A 20327-nucleotide genomic window follows, 5' to 3' on the forward strand; every position below is an offset into this window, starting at 1 on the left:
CACATTGGGTTATATGAGCCATTATAAACCTTTGCAAAAATACAGGATATGTATTTCATATAAAAATGACATTTAAATGAAGTTTTACCATAAATGTGTTGAATTAACAAGCTTTTCATTCCTGTGTTTAGGAGGACAGAGAATATGTTGGATTTGCTACCCTACCCAACCAAGTTCATCGAAAATATGTAAAGAAAGGCTTTGAATTCACTTTGATGGTTGCAGGTAATAAAAATGTACCTTTATCACTGTATCTTTATCAATGGCAAACAGTCATGACATATACAGTGACATATACAGTCATGAGTTAAGAAGTACACCCACATTGAATTTTTTTGTTCTCAGGGCATAATAATAAAAGTTCCTGTCCCAGGGGTGTAATTACAGTGGTAGCAGCCATAGCAGTCGCTATGGGGCTCACAGTGTCAGGGGGCCCCTGCACCTAACCTGTCACACTAAAGAATGGACGATGTGTGCCATTATATACATATTATGCTGCACATTGTATAGCATAATATGTATATAACAGTGCAAATCTTCACAGTACTCAGCATGAATAAGATAAGAAATGTCAGGGAGATGGAAGGGACAGCAGAATGACAAGGGATCTCTCATCTCTAATTCCTGCTGTGTATAAATATACATATGAGTGCATATATGTGTGTGTGAGTGTAAAAATGTGTGTATTTGTGTAAGAGTATACAAATATGTTCAGTACAGACAAAAAGTTTGGACACACCTTCTTGTTCAAAGAGTTTTCTGTATTTCCATGGCTGTAAAGATTTCTAGATGCACACTGAAGGCATCAAACTATGATTCCACATGTGGAATTATATACTTAACAAAAAAGGGTTATATATAGTCTTATATTGTAGGTTTTTCAAAGTAGCGACCTCTTGCTTTGATTACTGCTTTGCACACTCTTGTCATTCTCTTCAAGAGGTAGTCACCTGAAAAGGATTTCACATCACAGGTGCGTCCTGTCAGGTTTAATAAGTGAGATTTCTTGACTTATAAATGGGGTTGGGAGCATCAGTTGTCTTTTGCAGAAGTCAGTTGATTACACAGCTGATAGTCCTACTGAATAGACTGTTAGAATGTGTATTATGGCTAGAAGAAAGCAGCTAAGTAAAGAAAAACGAGTGGCCATCATTCATTTAAGAAATAAAGGTCAGTCAGTCCATAAAATAGGAAAATTTTGAAAGTGTCCCCAAGTGCAGTTGCAAAAAAAACCAACAAGCGCTACAAAGAAACTGGCTCGCATGAGGACCGCCCCAGGAAAGGAAGACCAAGAGTCAACTCTGCTGCAGAGGATTAGTTCACCCAAGCCTCAGAAATTCCAGGTTCACAGCAGCTCAGATTAGAGACTAGGTCAATGCCCCACAGAGTTCTAGCAGCAGACGCATCTCTACAACAACTGGTAAGAGGAGACTGTGTGCAGCAGCCTTCATGGTAAAATAACTGCTAGAAAACCACTAAGGACAGGCAACAAGCAGAAGAGACTTGTTTGAGCTAAAGAACACAAGGAATAGACATTAGACCAGTGGAAATCTCTGCTTTGGTCTGATGAGTCCAAATGTGAGATCTTTGGTTGCAACCACCATGTCATTGTGCAACGCAGAAAAGGTGAACGAATTGACTCCACATGCCTGGTTTCAACCCTGAAGCATGGAGGAGGAGGTGTGATGGTGTCGGGGGCTTTGCTGGTGACAGTATTGGGGATTTGTTCAAAATTGAAGGTATACTGAACCAGCATGGTTACCACAGCATCTTGCAGCACATGCTATTCCATCCGGTTTGCGTTTAGTTGGACCATCATTAAATTTACAACAGGACAATGACCCCAAACACACCTCCAGGTGGTGTAAGGGCTATTTGACCAATAAGGAGAGTGATGGGGTGCTACATCAGATGACCTGGCCTCCACAATCACCAGACCTGAACCCAATCGAGATGGTTTGGGGTGAGCTTGACCGCAGAGTGAAGGTAAAAGTGCCAACAAGTGCTAAGCATCTCTAGGAATTCCTTCAAGACTGTTGGAAGAGCATTTCAGGTGACTACCTCTCATCAAGAGAATGCCAAGAGTGTGCAAAGCAGTAATCAAATCTAAAGGTGCTACTTTGAAGAACCTAGAATATAAGACATATTTTTAGTTGTTTAACACTTTTTTTGTTAAGTATATAATTTGACATGTGTTAATTCATAGTTTTGATGCCTTCAGTGTGAATCTACAATTTTTATAGTCATAAAAATACAGAAAACTCTTTGAACGAGAAGGTGTGTACAAACTTTTGTACTTCTGTACTTCTGGGGGTCAGAAGTCTGCTACAGGGCCCTGCCTCTCACAGTTACAACCCTGTCTGGTCCTTAGGTGGTCTTATAATAAAAGGAGTGAGGACCCTGAACGCAAGAGCATACAGTGTATAAGGATGAAGGGGATGACAAGAGGTTTAATAGCTTATATAATGATCCAGGGAACAGAATAAGGGAACAGAATAAAATACTTTTGTATGAAAGCCAAAGTGAGGCCATTGGTAAACAAGGATTAATACTGCTAAAAAGCAAACCAAGACAGAGGAATGTTATGACATATTGGTGGCCAGAGGTCACCAATACAGTACAAGTAAGGAGAAATTTCGATTATCATTGTAGTTTCCATCTAGGAAACAGGCAGAATTGCAGGCCCAAAGCGGGGGGCTCCAATGATAATCCAGCTCTATCCACACTTTCGGACTCCTCCTGCAGTTACAGGTAGCCAAGGATAAGTCCCTTTAAAATAGCAGTGAAAACCACACCTTATGGGCTGCCTGGGACTGTAGGTGGAGGTCCAGTCTGACAAATTCTGTGCTGGGGTAACTGCTTGGGTGCCCATTGAGAGGGCTCTGAGTGCCACTTCTGGCACCAGTGCCATACGTTCGCCACCACTGTTATATGAGATATGAAAAAACACAGTAATAAAAAAAAATAAAAACTTTTACTCAGGCAAAGGCATCTTTATAATTAAGAATGGATAGGATGTGCTCAAATTGTTAAATATGTCAACCCAGCTTCTCTGGATGATATGTGACTGGTGTGTGTAGCCAGGGTGCAAACATTCCAACATCTGAAACATGTTTTACAGTGTGTTAGAGAGTCTAATTCACATTTTACTCCTACTAGGGTCTATGGGCCAGGAGATGGTCAGCCTTGGTCAACAGCATAAGGATTTATTTATAAAATAATAATCTGTAGGATGTACACATCAACCTTCATGATGTTGCTTCTAATGATTTTATTTTTCCCAGGTGAATCCGGCCTGGGAAAGTCAACTCTGATAAACAGTCTTTTCCTGACAGATCTGTATCGGGGCCGGCAGTTGCAAAGTCCAGAAGGTATATCTACAGGTTTCAAATCCAGAATATCTTTAAATATCTCTATTTATACATTGAAATAAAATGTCTTTGATATTTTATCTTCATCTTTGTAACAAAAAAACATCTTCTCTGCTTACCATTCAGTGACCACTACAGTTATTTAGGAAACATTCTTTAGGGATGTTCATTAATAAAAACAGTGGGGGTCATTTATCTTAGAATTTTCTCCTTTTTTCTCTTATTTTTGTGACTTTTTTGGCCACATTTGATATATTTGCACCCAAATTAGAGACTTTTCCACGCGCCTAGCAAAATGAGCTGCGCAAGAATTTTTCAGTGCTGTACCTGATATAACTTTAAAACCTGGAAAAAACAAGAAAAGAGAAGCACAAATGTACTGACTAAAAATACATGACTAACAGTGTGTCACTTTGTGTTTAAGACAATTTTTCTTTAAACCTGTTAAAAATTTAGAAATTTTAACAAAGAGGCCCTAGCAGCACGACCAACAAATAGGTGGAGGAAAGAGAAAATGGGGAGAGTACTGGGTTAGGGAGAAGTAGGAGGTGTGTAGTATGCATGGGAAGGAGAGGTCAGGGGTGGGAGAGAAATTAAATGGGATAGTCCTTGGTGAGTAAGTTCCCAATCCCTAGACATAGAGTATCAATCCCTACAAAATGTTTGGAAAGAAGGACTGTACTATGTAGGCTGTTGTACAACTACAACGTGTCTGTGGGAGAGGGTCAAAAGGAGGAAGGGCAAAGGACTTGCAGACAGGACTTGTCCCATCGAGAGAAGGGCAATACTCTGGATCACTGAGGCAAAGAAATAAAAACGCCCAAACTAAAGGCATGGAATGATTACCAAGAACACATTTTTTGTTACTGAACTGTCAATACACATGTAGAGATTCCCTGAGGTAAACCATGTGGACCCCACAGCAATACACATAGCATTACCTTTAAGTATGTTCTTATGAGGATTTGGGTTGTTTTGGCACCATGTAGAAATACTATATTTACACCTCCATACCTATTATTTTTTTTTACGTAACATTTTCCAGTGACTATGTTGTATTACAATACCACATTGTATTACAAGACCATATTCTTCTTATTTACAGAGCGGGTAACACAGACTATAGAGATTGTGAAGCAGACAGTAGATATTCAGGAGAAGGGCGTCAGACTCCGTTTAACAGTAGTGGACACACCAGGCTATGGTGATGCAGTCAACAATGAGGAGTGGTATGTATTCACTTTTACAGTGCATGTTACTCATATGTTGAACATTTGGATTGGAGTTCATTAAACTATGGTGGTGTGTAGACCAATAACAGAAATATTTGTGATCTTCTTAACAGGGGTCATAATGAAGGCTCTGGAGAACACTTCAGGCCTTCTTTAAAAGTATTACTTTTAAAACCTGTGAAGTGACATATAAGCAAATATAAGGATGTAGAGGTGCTTAAAGAGCCAGGTGAATGGGTTTTTTTGATGAACACCATCCTATATAGACCCAATTTTTCGTGATTTTATATCCTGTTTATTTGTCCTTCAGCTGGAAGCCAGTGGCAGATTACATTGACCAACAATTTGAACAATATTTCCGAGATGAGAGTGGCTTAAACCGTAAGAATCTCCAGGACACGCGTGTACACTGTTGCCTGTACTTCCTGTCACCATTCGGACATGGGTATGCACAATATCAGGACCAATATTTTTAATGTCAGTCTGAAGCCCAGAAAAAAATTCATCTTTGGGGTCCACTGCTGTACCTTTGGAAATTCATAAAACATAGTTGACACAAATCTTTTTCAATAGTTACTTTCTCCTTACCCCTTTGCTTGGATTGTTGTGATTGTGGGGGTCCTGATTGTAATTTTCTGACTAGCTTCTCCATTGAACTTTTACCTCTGTCCGTCATGAATATAAGTCTACACAGTAATATATCTCAGGCATCAGAAGTCACAACCTGACTGAGAAAGTGGATCCGTGGACATTCATTGTCTAGACAATTCTTCTAGATGGCACCCAATGCATCTACAGTATTATAAATTAAACTGGAGAGTTTGTTACCTAATCTACCTATATTATATAAGAATATATAGGATGGCTGAGTGTATAAAATATATGTATGAAATACATTGAGGGTACACTATCATGCACCAATTGTACAAGACTTGGGGCCCACTAATGGATTAATCTAAACACTTATGGAGCATCCCAGCCTGAATATTTATCAAGATCATTTATCTAAGGCTACGTTCACACTACCGTTGGGGGTACGACCGTTTTTCTCGGGTACAGAGAGGTAAGGTGCCGCACACGTTCCATGCGCCCATGTTAAGGTGCCGCTCCATGCGCCCATTAGGCCGGCAATGGGAGCATGGAGCGTTACCGCTACGTACCCAAGGAAAAGATAGGACATGTCCTATCTTACCTCGTATTACGGTGCCGTGCGCCATGTATGTCTATGGAGAGGGGTGGAAGCGAGCAGCGCACACCCACTCCTCCTCTCCCATGCGCTAACGTGTGCCCGCCATGCTCATATGAATGTAGCCTTACATAAATAAATCATTACACATTACACACCTGATTAGATACCATGTACAGTGGATTCTAGAAACCAATAATAAATACTGCATATATTCTTAGAGTAATATATTATCCTGATCCTTATAAAGTATTAGGTGTCTGATGTGTGACAAAAAGTCCTATAAGTACAGTGAAGTTTCATAGTCTGGGCAAGCATTTGAAAATACATAAAGCCATAATCACACTATATGCTTCTGTGTATCCATTAATATTAAATAGACCAATAATGTGTTTTTTTTATATACAAAAAAAACAGGGATACATGGATTATGTAATGTGTGCATTGTGGACCCCATGCAGGGCCAGCGCTAGCACTGGACATACCTGGGCAAGTGTCGGGGCCTGGGCTGCTGGGGGGCCCACATAAGGCTGTACATAAGGAACCCATGGGGATGAGCGGGGCTGTTTCTAATAAATCCATATTACATAAAATAACCATGAAGGAGCTGTTTGGGATGTAAACTAGAGAATATTTTGGGGTACAGAAGACTCTTTTAGTTTCTGAACTTTTTCATGCCGCCATGTGAGTTCACTGCAAAGGGGCTCACTGACGCTCTGCCGCCCAGGGGCCTACTGAAACCTGGAGCCGACCCTGACCCCATGGGAGTAAGCTATGCCATTGCAGATCTTGCAAAATATTGTGGTTGTGGATGGTATGGATGTCCTTAAGGGGCCCATAAGCTGTTTCTACGCAATAAAAAGAGACTTGGGTTGAGAACATATTTTGCATTCAGGTCCAGCAGCTTTAATGAATTAAAATTTAGAAAAAAAAAAAGCATTTACTAAAAAACAATCATGAATAAAACAAACTCATCACAAGTTTTGATATATTTTGATATACATCACTTTAAGTGGTTTATACTGTATCTGCGTTTACTCTTCTTTTTCCAGAATGCGTCCTCTGGACATAGAATTTCTTCGAGCTCTTCATGACAGAGTGAATATTGTTCCAATTCTGGGAAAAGCCGACAGTCTGACCCCAAAAGAACTAATTTTAAAAAAGCAAAGGGTAAGTGAGTAAGTAGGTAATAAGTAATATCTAGAAGAGGTAATAATACATATTATACTATAATACATATTAGGTATTTAGTTTTAACTTGTGGAAGCTTTCCTGCAAAAATTCCCTTATTGAGAGATGACTCTGGGTATACGTGGGCCGTTGAGCTATGGTAACACTGCAAACCCCATAAAATCTCAACTACCGTTCTTTCATCAACAAGTATCCTTTATGCCAATTATCACAGCTGTGACCGGTGGGGTAACTTGAAGCTGATGCGCCCCAGTGCTAAGTCTGTGTCAGGCCCCCAATTATAATTTATGATTTATATTACTAGTCTTACCCTAAGCCTCTTGGGCCCAGTTGGGACTGCGTCCTCTGCACCCCCTCAAGTTACGGCCCTGGCCGTGACTTGTTGTTAGAGTGATTCCTGTATTTTTTATACTGAACATAAAGTCATGTTGTTTCTGTCGGTCTAGGGATAGGTTGTGGATAGGGAAAATTTTTAAAAATGTAACAAATTTTTTTCTTTTGATGATTGCCCCATCTGTAACCTGACACCATAGCCACATATGCTCCTATGCCTTATGGTGAATATGGCCCTTTCTATTACATTTACAGTCATCATACCTAATGTGTCTAGGTTTATGAAATTACAACCTTTTTCTTTCCACAAAGCACTGGCATAAATACGAGCCCTAACATGTGAAGTGATCACAAATCATTTCACAGACACCAGTGCAGCCTCTGGTTCTAGACCAGAGCATTGGTTGAGATATAGGCTTTGGGAAGTAAATATATTGCATCTACCCAACATTGTTGGTTACTAACATGGGCCATGACAAGGACTGTAATTGCACTTTTTTTCCCCCATTTATTTTCATCCCTTAATTTAGGAGAGGTGGTCCCAAAATTAGCAAATCATGATAGTTGTAGAATAGAAAATTGGCCTTAAATGGGGGCATGTTCCGGTGTGAGCCCAGGGCAATGTGAGCTGTAAATTTAGCCCTGGCCGTGACTCCATTCTTGTAGCCCATGTCTCTCCAGTGCTACATTTTCCTCATAATGGTTATGTTGTTATTGTAAAATGTATCCCTGAAATTCATCTCATTTGTCAATTTTTAAATATACACATAAAGCCCATAGAAAGGTCAATCTTAAATAACACAGAATATGTCAGTAAACAGGCAGGATTGTTCCTGTGATATTGATGAAAGATAAGACAAGGCATTGGTAGTCACCTCCTTGCTGTGGCCCTACGTGTTCCAGTTCCTGCATTGGTAAAAAAATATCAGTAATGCACAGTAGGGGCTGACGCCTCTGACATTTATATCTCATTATCTGGGATAAAGTCACTGAATTATGGTTCTCTGCATGTGTTTAACAAGATAGTCATTTATGAGGATGTTATCAATTATTCATAAACAGCTTTTGCTATACAACAGGATACAAGAAAAGGACACAGAATTTGTATGGTAAACACAGACCAACCTGAATATTCATAGAAGTTTCTTGTAAGGGGAAAACATCATTAGGCTACATTCACACACACGTACGGGGGATGTATATATACGGCCGATGTGTATATGGCGTATATACGCACCTCATAGCCGGCAATGGGCGCACAGCGCCATACGGGAGCAATATGGTGTCCCGCATGTGCGGCACCGTACCGCTCCGTAGCCGGGAGAAAGATAGGTCCTATGTCCTATCTACTGCCGGAATACGGCGATGTGCCACCATACCGTCCTGTAGCTGGGAGAAAAATAGGATATGTCCTATCTTTCCCCGGAATATGGCACCATGCTCTGTAAAATCACTAAGGGGAGGGGCGGGGGTGAGCAGTTCTTACCACCTCCTCCTCTCCTGGGCGCCGACATGCGCCCGCCCGTGTTACGGTACGGCGGGCACACATTTATGTGAATGCAGGTTTAGAGTGTATGATATTTTTGTTGTTTTGCAGCACACTGTATGGTAGTTCTCCATACTCTACCTGTAGGCTCAGTTTCTTTAGCCAAAAAATCCTAATAGCAGTTATGGGTGAGGATTGACAGAAATTGACTGGAATAAAATAGAGAAGTAGTAGAATAATAGTGAAATAGTAGAATAAAATAAGCAAGAGCTAGTGCACACACCCACCCCTGATGGTAATGTAAGAAACAGGAGGTGCGTGGGAGGCCATAATCTTGGAAGAAAGGAAAAAGAACACTGTTTTATTTTTTACCTTTACCTCTTGTTATGATCTTTTGGTTTATTTCCCACATTCTTGAGGTCCTTGAGGCAAGGAGACAAAGCAATCTTTGTCAATAGCCACTAACTCCGTCCATATTATGTTGTTCAAGGATTTCCCACTTGCCAACTTTGGAATTTGCCAGTGTATCATTCCACTCCTACCTTTTATGTAGATGCTTACTTTCCAGTTCTGGTTAAATACCACACCCCCAAATCCTTGGGCCTTGGTGCTTTTTACCATCTTTGAGTAAATTTCCTATAGTCCTGTGTGTTAGGCCTGTAGTGGCTTTAACCCTGCAAGGGTTCTCAACATCCTTTAATATAAAGAATTCATCCAACCTGGATCGGACCACCTCTTTCCATTGCCATTGCAACATAGTCTGCTTCTTATAAGCAGTGTCAGTGCAGCTGTAATGAGCACATATTGTTTATGTAAATCTATATTTTACAAATATATTGACCATAAAATATGACCTCAGTTGAGTGTCTTTCTTCATAGATACTGGAGGAATTGGATCATTACGGTATTCGCATTTATCAGTTTCCAGAATGTGACTCTGACCAAGATGAGGATTTTAAGATTCAAGATATGGAACTTAAGGTAACAGAAATAGTCTGATAATAAACCTGTATCATTGCTGTTACTGCTCTAGTACTATATGTGTGCTGTGACATTGTCAAACAAATGCCATACTGTAAGATACAGAAAAATCTGAGAGGTTTCCATTGACTGTCTTGAATTTCACGCTTTTGTGTTTAGGTTGTCAGTGAGGATGTAACTTTAGCTGTCGAGAATTAACCTTGAGGTAAAGATTCATTAAATAACTAATTTTACCTATTTTTACTTCTACTTACAGAGAAGTATCCCTTTTGCTGTGATTGGTTCTAATACCATTGTGGAGGTCAATGGAAAACGGGTCAGGGGCCGCCTGTATCCTTGGGGCGTTGTAGAGGGTAAGAATAATTTCTGGGACGAGTGTTCTAAAGTGCTTACTTTTAAAGGCCTCAGCAGTAAGCCAAGTAGGAGGAGACTGGCTAGTGAACAAATGCCGCAGTCACTTATATGTACAGCACAGGAAAATGAACAAAGCCTACCTTAAATGACCACAGGCTATAGCAGTGATGGCGAACCTTTTGGAGACAGAGTGCCCAAACTACAACCAAAATCCACTTATTTACCGTGACGTGCCAACATGGCATTCTCAGCAAAAAAATTATTGCTAGTTGTTCTTCCTCATCTTTCAATTGTATCCACCCCCCACAAACGCAGTTGAAAGAAGGGGGGCAAATTCAGACTCTCGCTGTAGCTTCTCTTCAGGGTCTCTCTTGGGAGGAAGGATGGTGGGTCAAGCAGGATGACCACCAGAGATAATGCAGTTTTGACAATTCCCTCTCACTTTTCCCACAGTGCCAAACAGCCGAAAAAAATGTCGCTTTGAATAGCGCATCTCTTAAGTTGCCTGGGAATTCTGATGGACTTTGTCCTATTTGGTGAACTCTGTCCTTGGGCAATGGTCTGAGTACCCACAGAAATGGCTCTGAGTGCCACCTCTGACACCCATGTCATAGGTTTGCCACCACTGGGCTATAGCGTATGCACAGACTGACTCACCACTCTCATACCCTCTGCACACCTCTCCTTGCCTTGTGCCATGAAGGGAAAATAATTGCAATATCTGACAGCTGGTTAGGCATTACAATCATTTCACAGATTTCAAGCCCTGATACCTGTCCCCCAATTATATTAGGAAATTTAATAGCCTCATCAAAAAAGAAAATTTTTTAGAGCAGGTCTAAATCTGCAGCAGTGGGGTCTAATCGCTCTGGGTAGTGCATTTCAGAGCACTGATGCAGCTTGCGTAGTGTCTTAGACATGGGAATGGGTGGTTTTGGTTTTATAGGAAGTTAATCTTGGACCAACTGAATACAAATAGTTTGTCATTCAACAATTCTAGTTGGATCATAATTTCAGAAACGTGTTTTCTTTCCCACTTTAAACAATTATATCATATCCACACAATAGGGAATAAGTTTATAAGGGATCTCCATATGAAAAGATGATATGAACAGATGATATGAATAGATTATATGAATAGATGATATGAGAATAGATGGTGGAGCACTGGCTGAGAATGTGCACCAGCTTTCCATTCATATGCAATAGTCATGGGCACTCGCAAGCTCCCATTTTCTGTTAATAGTCATAAAACCGCTTTTCAGATATTTCTATTTTACTTAATGTGAAAGATCTTTATTTAAGGCAAACAGCCCTTATCAGTTGTAAGGTGACTTCCGAATTAACTGCACTGTAATCAAAATGGCTACCGGTCCCGGGATGAAAGCACACACTAAGACACAGCAGTCTCTTAGAAAATGCAGACTCACAATGTTTATTAGCGCGCAGCCACATATATAAAACACAGAAAATGATCTGCATAGGGGTGTGAAAAGGTGATAAAATACTGCAATGCTATAGGCCGGCTTGAATATCTCCCCATAAATTCACTTTAAAAAAACATGCAGATGAACTGTACATATTGGTGCTCATTTACTAAGGGTCCGCGGAATGCATTTTCGTGGGGTTCCCTGGCGATTTCCGTGTTGCGCCGCATTTAACAGGGGTTTTTGGCGCGCGCGATTGGATTTTGCCACATCGGCGTCGGCTTTCACGCGACACAAATTGGGGGGGCAAGCCGTCAGACTGGCAACGCACGGGATTTAATATCACAAATTGTGTCGCAAGATCAGCAATCACATACACCGGGAAGAAGGAGGTGAACTCCGGCAGACCTCAGCGGGGAAGCGACACATGCAGGATCTCGGGCGCACGATGTTGGTGAATCGCGCTGGACTTTATCTTCGTTGGACCGTCCGGATAGGCGATCGTCACAGGACTGGGTAAGTAAATGTGCCCCATTATTTCTCACACAGAGCACTGTCACCAGGGAGACGGAATGTTTTTACTATAAGTCCTGAGAAGAAGAACTCCGATAGCTCCTCGGTGAAGCCAAAACATAAGATAAGCAGGTGCTGAAGCAAAAATATAGGACAATAGTCAAGGACATAACTGATTAAACAAAATGATGTTTGAATCATGAGATGAATAGACATTTTTACAAAGACAAGATGGCATCCAGTTCTACAAAATGGCTTCTCTAGAGAAATATATCTCTCACACTTACCCAAATGATAAACATGGTTGTTGGTTTTATTTTGCGTTGCTTTGATTCACTATGGGATCACTATTTACATGACCTTGATTTGGATTTTTATCCTTTCTAATTGCGATATTTTTTATCATGCAGTCCCTAATACCCCTGCTATATAAATCATTGATACCCCTGTCAAGTTGCCTTTTCTAACACTTTTCAGTTATTTCCTAGTGGAAAACGAGCAGCACTGTGACTTTGTCAAGCTGCGGACAATGCTGATCCGAACTCACATGCAAGACCTAAAGGATGTGACCAGAGAAACACACTATGAGAACTACCGGGCACAGTGCATCCAGAGCCTGACACAGCGAGTGGTGAGAGAACGGAACCGCAAGTAGGTGCTAATATATATGATATTCTTATTAGGGCTCAGATCACACCTGTATTCTGCAGGTTCCTTTACAAATTATGTTATTAATAGTAGAAAAAATATTGTAGCAGCTCGCGTAATAGAAGGTAACAAAAGTCTACGGGACCTTCCTTCAACTTCCATTTTTAGTTTCCATTACAGATTCTTTGAATGGCCTTAATCTTCTCTGTCATCTACCTCCAGTAACATAGTATATAAACTGGATTTTGCTGCCCTCTTCTGGAATATAAGTGCACCTAAACGCGAATACAAAATAAATAACATAACAATACATGAAAAGCAAAATACTACAAAACTATTTTTTTTTTGTTACTGAAAGTTTCTGATGTTAATACAATATTTTGCCGCATGTCCAGGATAATGTACAGTAAGCTAATAATATTTTATTCTTATAGTAAACTGACTCGGGAAAGTGGTACAGATTTTCCAATTCCCAACGTGCCTCCATCACCAGATCATGATACCATGAGACTTATCCGGGAAAAGGACGAGGAGGTAAGAGGACGCCATATTTCAGGCAGAAGAAGCTAAAATGAAATTATAGGACACTCTACTGTGTATTATATAATACAAAGGAGAAGTAGCTGTAGTTCCCTCTCTTATAAGGGCGTCATGCATTGGATGACTTAAAGGCTACAGTATCAGCTCATATGGACATTAAAACAAGTAATAGTCGCCATTCACACCTGAGGATTCTATGTTTGTAGGTTGGATTCTTTCATTCCTTTAATAATATTGGATTAATCATAAAACAAGTAATAGTTGCCTGCGCTAGAAATGGCAATGAATAACTAGTTAAATAGATAAATTCACTCCAGAAAGTAGTCTACCTGTATGTTGGAATTGGAATTGCACAGATATACAGTAGTTGTAATTGGAATTGAAATCGGACGTATATAGGCTTCGTCGGTGCTATGACTTCCAATAATTCCGATTGAATGTGCTTCTCCTGTAACTTCCGATAAATATATAAGAGGTATTGCTTGTCCCAGGTATATACAGGCAGTCCCAGAGTTATGTGTAAGATAGGTTCCTTGGGTTTGTACTTAAGCTGAATTTGTATATAAGTCGGGACTGCATATTTTATGATTGTAGCTCCAGACAATCTTTTTTTTTTGCCCCGGTGAAAATTGGATTTTCAAATTTTTGTGCTATAATGGGATCAAGGATTATCAATAAAGCTTCATTACAGACACCTTACAGCTGATCATTGCCATCTGGGACTAAAGTAAAGCATCCAGAGACTTCACCAAAAGTCACAGAGGGTGGATAGGTCCATCTGTAACTGGGGTTCGTCTGTAAGTCGGGAGTCCTTAAGTAGGGGACCAAAAGGAATGTATCCAGAAAGGGTAAATTGGATATTTATCGGAAGTTTCAACATACAGGTAACCATTATTTGTTTTATTTGTGGTTTTACCATTTTCTGGGGAAATTTCTGGGTTGTCCCTGTGTAGATACCAGCAAAGGCTATTCACAATTTAAATCTGTGAGGTTTATTTGCGCCGGTAATATTTACATTTTTATATGGACATTACTAACAGGATTTTCTGATGCATTTAAAACTGACCCAGCAGGACTTTAGTTCCAGTGTAAATCAGTTATGTGCTGCATACATCACATAACTGGAGCTGTTCACTGCCATCAGTGGCCGTGCCATATGCAGCTGAGGCCATAGAATATTCTCTTCTATGGGCTCAAACACAAGGCGTGGACGCAAAATATACGTTATTCCTGCCCAAATTGCACACTTCAAAAGAAACCTACCATGCGGAATCTACTATCAGAAGAAGATCTGATGGTAGATTCCTCCTGCGTGCAGCTGCCCTGATCTGTAATTTAATAATCCTGAAACCTAACTTGTTAAAAACTTTATTTTAGTAATATGTAAATTAACTGCAGAGGCTACTGGGGCGTGTACTAGCCTGGGTGGGGACTGGGAGCTAAGACTACTCCACGCCCAAGTAGCCCCTGCAGTTTATTTACATATTACTAAAATAACATTTTTTAACAATTTCAGTTACGTTTCAGGATTATTAAATTACAAATTAGGGCAAAGGCAGGCAGAAGGAATCTACCACCAGATATACTTCTGATAGCAGATTCCTCATGGTAGGTCTCCTTTAATACTGTCATCAGTGGCATGCTCATGCTGATTACTGGGGAGCCGCAAATAACAGTCCACATGACCTCAGATTTACTTACCCGGTCCTGTCGCGATCCAGCAGTGCGTTCTCCGATGAGGATTCAGGTTCTGCCGGGATTCACTAAGGTCCATGCGCCCGATGTCCACCAGGTGTCGCTGCTGCGCCAAGGTCCGCCGGAGTTCACCTGGTTCTTCTCGGTGCATGTGAGTGCTTGATTTTGCGACACACTTTGTTTTTTAAATTCAGCGTTTTTTCAGAATCCGTCGGGTTTTCCGTTGGCCACGCCCCTGATTTCTGCCGCATGAAAGCTGGCGCAATTTCTGTCGCATGAAAGCCAGCAACATCCCGGCGGAATTTGGCGCAGAATGGAAAAAGTTGGGAAACCCGACGAAAGTGCGGCCGCGGAGCCCTTAGTAAATGAGCCCCACTGTGTGCATGTAGTCTAACTCTGCTTTTATCTAACCTGGGATGGGACTTTCTGGACGAATTCTTTTTTATTTCAAATTTCTCTTCTTACAGTTGCGGAGAATGCAAGAGGTCCTGCAGAAGATGCAGAGACAGATGAAGGAGTCTCAGTAAATCTGTGCCACCTCGTAACACTCATCTTGATACCTCAATTTTTTCATTTATTTTCCTACCATCCAAAGACCAAATCCCAAGATACAATATATGAAAAGTTTTGGTGCCTGCAAAGAAGGACATACAGTAGACTTATTAATATGCAAAGACAAAATGGCAGGTATACATAAAGTGTGGTATTACGGTCTCTAGATGTGAAACTATTTGCCCACCATGAAGATCCCGGTAGAGTGCATGCCCACTGTTTGCGCTGCCGGAACTCTTGTTTCTCTACTATTTTTATGGAGTTCCACATTGTTATCTGTTACATTTTATACTGGTGATCAGCGTTACCACATATTTCCTAACATTGATCTATTGAACCTTTCACAAGTCAAAGTATTTCCATTAATATTATAAAGTACCCTGCAGTCTTCGATGAGAGGGAATGGGGGCATTGTTTTTATGCCAGGTACTGGGACCTGCTAAAATATAGAATGGTCCTTAGCCCCCCAAAATTTGCAACATGCCAAATATACTAAAATGCTCTAGTATTGGACCAGGTACTGTAAAACACAATACTCAAAACGCAGGGGGCATGGCACGACCGAAACCTTCTTTATGACCCAATAATATGTCAGAAGAAGCTGATCATTAATTTAGTGTCTAGGCTCCATTTTGAGATGTATCTATGTCAGAGAGTCTGAAGTGGAATCCAAGCCCATGCTACAGTATATGGTCACTGGACTATATGTGATTCCTTGCAACTAACTAATGTTGGACATGTTTCTTGCTTAACGTTAGCCCATTCAGCCCCAGGGTACTGTTACACATGTCCCTATGTAAAGTAGCACAATTCAGCTTTGTGTTTTTCTTGGACTTAAACATCCATGAAGATAAATTTGACTGATGGGACGTGCAGGGATTTGGTGGAGAATTTGTGCCCCCACCTCTTCTCTACTCTATTGTTGGAAATGCTTCCACTTATGAAATGATACATTGTGTGTATTTTTGCTTCAATTCCGGATAATACATTTACTTAGCACAAGGTAATGTAAAAATACACAAGACTTTAAAGGGAATTTATGGCAGGATGAAGAGTTGTAAACCAAGTACACTTACATGCAGGAGTGTGCCCCCTCTAGCAGCATCTGCTCTTCTTTTAGCTTCTTATACCCTTGTTGTTACAAACAATACGGCTTTGAAAATAACACAAATGAGCATGAGGGGCTCTGGGCTCCATATCTGTTAATAGAGCAAGGGCACACACCAGCATGTAATTGTGCTTAGTTTACAATCCTTTATCTTGGTGGTAGATTTCCTTTGAGGTGACAGCACAGATTTTTTGGAGAATTATAGTTTAAAATACTGTGATTTTAGAGCTCATATTTAGATCTATCTCCCCACCTTGAAGATGAATGCATGCATATGCAAGTGTACATTGCGAGCATGTGCTCTCTGTATGGGAATCGCATGGCTGACATGTTTTTCATTGGTTGATTGGGCAGGAAGTCAGATGTGTGTAGGAAAAGCTAAAAAAATGATCCTCAATTTCTTCCGTTATTAAACTTTTTCATGTAACGTTATATATGAGTGTTGTGTATAGCCTTTTATACAGCTTATTTTTACATTTAGTGGCCTTTTAGCCCATAAAAAGCTATTGATGATGTTTTGTATTGCTTGCATTTACAATATACCTATACAGTATCCCAATTATATACACATATGTGGTATTACATAGTCAGGGAGACATCGACTTCTACTTGTCCTAAAAGAAAATAGTATATTTTCATGTGCATTTATCACTGTGACGGGCCTAGTGCAAATATTATAGGGCCTTTCCCCTAAGGTAATGAGTAGTGCAGGTACAGTATACACAGGATAAGAGTGGTAGTACTGTTTCAATATTGGGACTTACTTACTAAGTGTCCGCGTAATGCACTTTTGGCAGATTTTGGAGATTTTCAGGATTTGCGTCCCTGTGACAGCTATTTTGAAGGGTATTGTGCCGCACGCGAACGGATTTTGGCGCAGCGGAGCCGGCTTTCGTGTGACAGAAATCGGGGGGCGTGCCGTCGTACGATCCGACTGATTTGGACTGAGCGCAAGATTTAATATTCAAATTGTGTCGCAACCAATGAACTTAGATACACTGGGAAGAAGATGGTGAACTTCGGTGGACCTGAGCGGGGAAGTATCAGATGCAGGAAATAGGGCGCACGATCTTTGTGAATCACGTCAATGCACTCCGGGTGAACTCCGTTGGGTAAGAAGATGGGCCCCAGTGTCTTATATAAATTTTTGTTCCAAAGGAGGCACTGGGATTTATTTTTAGGGGGTATGTTTATTTTTACAAAAACAAGAATTTACAGTTAACAAAAAAAATCAACATACATTAGTATGCAACCATCATGTCATCACATGCATCAGCACAACCATCTGAATTCCATCAAGAATTTCTCGTGACTCTTCCATGTAAAACAATCTCTGGTACATTTAATAATCCCATTATTTATGATTAAAAAGCAACATTGTTATTTAAAGATCATCACTTCAACAACTTCTCTAACATGCTTAAAACTCTACAAACTCTGAATTTCATGGGGCTCCATTTCTATTAGAATCATTGTCCCCAATCTCTCATGTTTAACACTTTCCTTCTTGTCCCGGTGCTGATTGTAGCACTAACGCAAAACAGTGATTTTATCCTATGAATTCTTCACCCATATCAAAACCTCTTGCAGTATGTAAATGATCTACTAAGGTATGGTGTGGGGGAGCTATAGCACTGACTGCCACTGTCTTTTTATCAGTGGAGTTATATTTCAAAACTTGAAAAAAATTACACTAGGTCTTATTTTTAGGGGGTGTCTAATTTTTGGGGAAACAGGGTAGCAGAGGTAGTACTGTGCTGTTCCCACATACACAGGATTAGAGTGGTAGTACTGTGGTGTTCCCACATACACAGGATAAGAGGTATAGTAATGTGATTTGCCCACATATACAGGATAGAAGTGGTAGTACTGTGCGTTTCCCACATATGCAGAATAGCAGTGGTAGTACTGTACTGTTCCCACATATGCAGAATAGCAGTGGTAGTACTGTACTGTTCCTACATACGCAGGGTAGCAGTGGTAGTACTGTGCTTTTCCCACATACACAGGACAGCAGTGGTAGTACTGTACTGTTCCAAAATACGATGGATAGCAGTGGTAATATTGTGCAGAAAGAGTCGAAGTTGGGACTAGCAATAGGTCCCCTGCAGTCACGTGGCAGCTACATCCTGATAATTCTACCTGGAAATATCTTTGACCTTAATTTTCTTTTGCCTCTAAATTATTAAATCTTTTACCTTTTGGATTAGAAAATATCCTTATCTTAAGACTGGTTCAGTTTCATTAGAATTTCGAGGTTGGTAGTGGTGCACAGCATGGAGTTATAAGGGGCAGATGTCTCACCAGCAGTTGTAATCAGCAAGGCTTTAGCTTGAGGCCTCATTCACATAACCATGTGCTTTACCGGGGGCAAAACCCAGGTGGACTCCTAATTAGTCCCCTCTCTATAGGAAGATGATCAGCTCACCACAGATCAGGCCAAAAATACAACCTGTTCTATAATTTGAGGCACGGTCACCTAGATCGGAGACATTGCGGCACATTTACGTACCTGTCCAATGAAGTTCCCCAAAAGTGTATTGTCCAACGAGAATGCACTCTGCCGTGATTCACTAAGATTGTGCGCCGATATCCTGCATGTGTCGCTTCCCTGCTCAGTTCACCTTCTTCTTCCTGGTGCATGTAAGTGCTTTATCTTGCGACACAATTTGAAATTTAAATCCCACGCTCAGTCCGAATCAGTTTAGATCGTCCAATGGCTCGCCCCCCCATTTCTGTCGCAAGAAAGCCAGCGCAGCTGTGCCAAAATCCGATACAATCCAAGCGCAGGCCCCAGTTAAATACCTGTCAAAGCCGTGCAATCCCTGAAAACGTCAGAAAGTCCAACAAAAGTGTGATCCGCGACCCTTAGTAAATGAGCCTCATTCTGCTCAACACACTGTGACCGGGTGTAATAGACCTCTTATGGGGACCAGGGTCTGACCCCAATATGTGCGGCCAGATCACAGCCCCCAGTACAGTTGTGTGAATGTAGCCCTAGTGAGATGTTTCTCTAGTTTTCTAGTGTAATAGACTATCCAGGTCCCAATAATTACAAATAATGCAGGAAAGGTCTTCGATGGATCATGTGAAGGGACAATGATACTACAAACATCTTTGTAAAATATATTTCACTAACATCTTGAAAATGGCTTCCTTTCTTCCTTACATACACGGTGACCTGCTGATACTTGCATGTTTTTTCCATTAAAACCTCATAATTCATGTTTGCTTGCTACTAAAACAGTATCAATAAACAAGACACAAAACCTACACTACAATTTACAGGTCATATTAAATATTTTTCACCCTCTTACAGTCTGGTGTTTTATTTTTTCTTCTTGTTCTCCGTGTTTGGTACCTATATAAAAAAGACCATGGGGCTGACTGACCTGTTAAGTCAGTGTTTTCCTTGGGTTACTTATGGATTTGGCAATGGTGGAGGAACATATAAGCTGAAGTTTTCAAATTATAGTAGAGGGACAGTAGACCAGAATCCAGAGCTACAGACAAGGCTGCTGGGGATCAGCTGTAAGTAGGGATCAGGCAGAGGGAGCAAACAAGAGAAGGAGGTCAGGAAACATATATACACATATGTATTCAGAATACTTTAAACTATATTTAAGTATAAGTCTGTAATTGATAAAAAAGGAAGATTACATTTTAGTGTCCAATTCTTAGGTCTTGATGAGGTCAATTTGCCCCCCGCC

At 40.6% G+C, this 20327-nt stretch overlaps 1 protein-coding gene across 2 annotated transcripts in view; it reads left to right on the plus strand.

The window, feature by feature from the left end:
• Window positions 1-20314, plus strand: part of SEPTIN4 (septin 4) — a 35570-nt gene extending 15256 nt beyond the window's left edge. For both annotated transcript variants that reach the window (XM_072138058.1, XM_072138057.1), the window contains exons 3-12: window positions 132-225; window positions 3285-3371; window positions 4477-4600; window positions 4914-5048; window positions 6842-6959; window positions 9679-9780; window positions 10037-10133; window positions 12563-12725; window positions 13157-13256; window positions 15425-20314. In XM_072138058.1, coding sequence (XP_071994159.1) covers window positions 132-225; window positions 3285-3371; window positions 4477-4600; window positions 4914-5048; window positions 6842-6959; window positions 9679-9780; window positions 10037-10133; window positions 12563-12725; window positions 13157-13256; window positions 15425-15484 — 1080 coding nt within the window. In that variant the 3' untranslated portion in view covers window positions 15485-20314. The remainder of the gene's footprint in view (window positions 1-131; window positions 226-3284; window positions 3372-4476; window positions 4601-4913; window positions 5049-6841; window positions 6960-9678; window positions 9781-10036; window positions 10134-12562; window positions 12726-13156; window positions 13257-15424) is intronic.
• Window positions 20315-20327: the final 13 nt, after the last annotated feature.

Source organism: Engystomops pustulosus, chromosome 2, assembly GCF_040894005.1.
Source record: "Engystomops pustulosus chromosome 2, aEngPut4.maternal, whole genome shotgun sequence".
NCBI classification, from domain to species: Eukaryota; Metazoa; Chordata; class Amphibia; order Anura; family Leptodactylidae; genus Engystomops; species Engystomops pustulosus.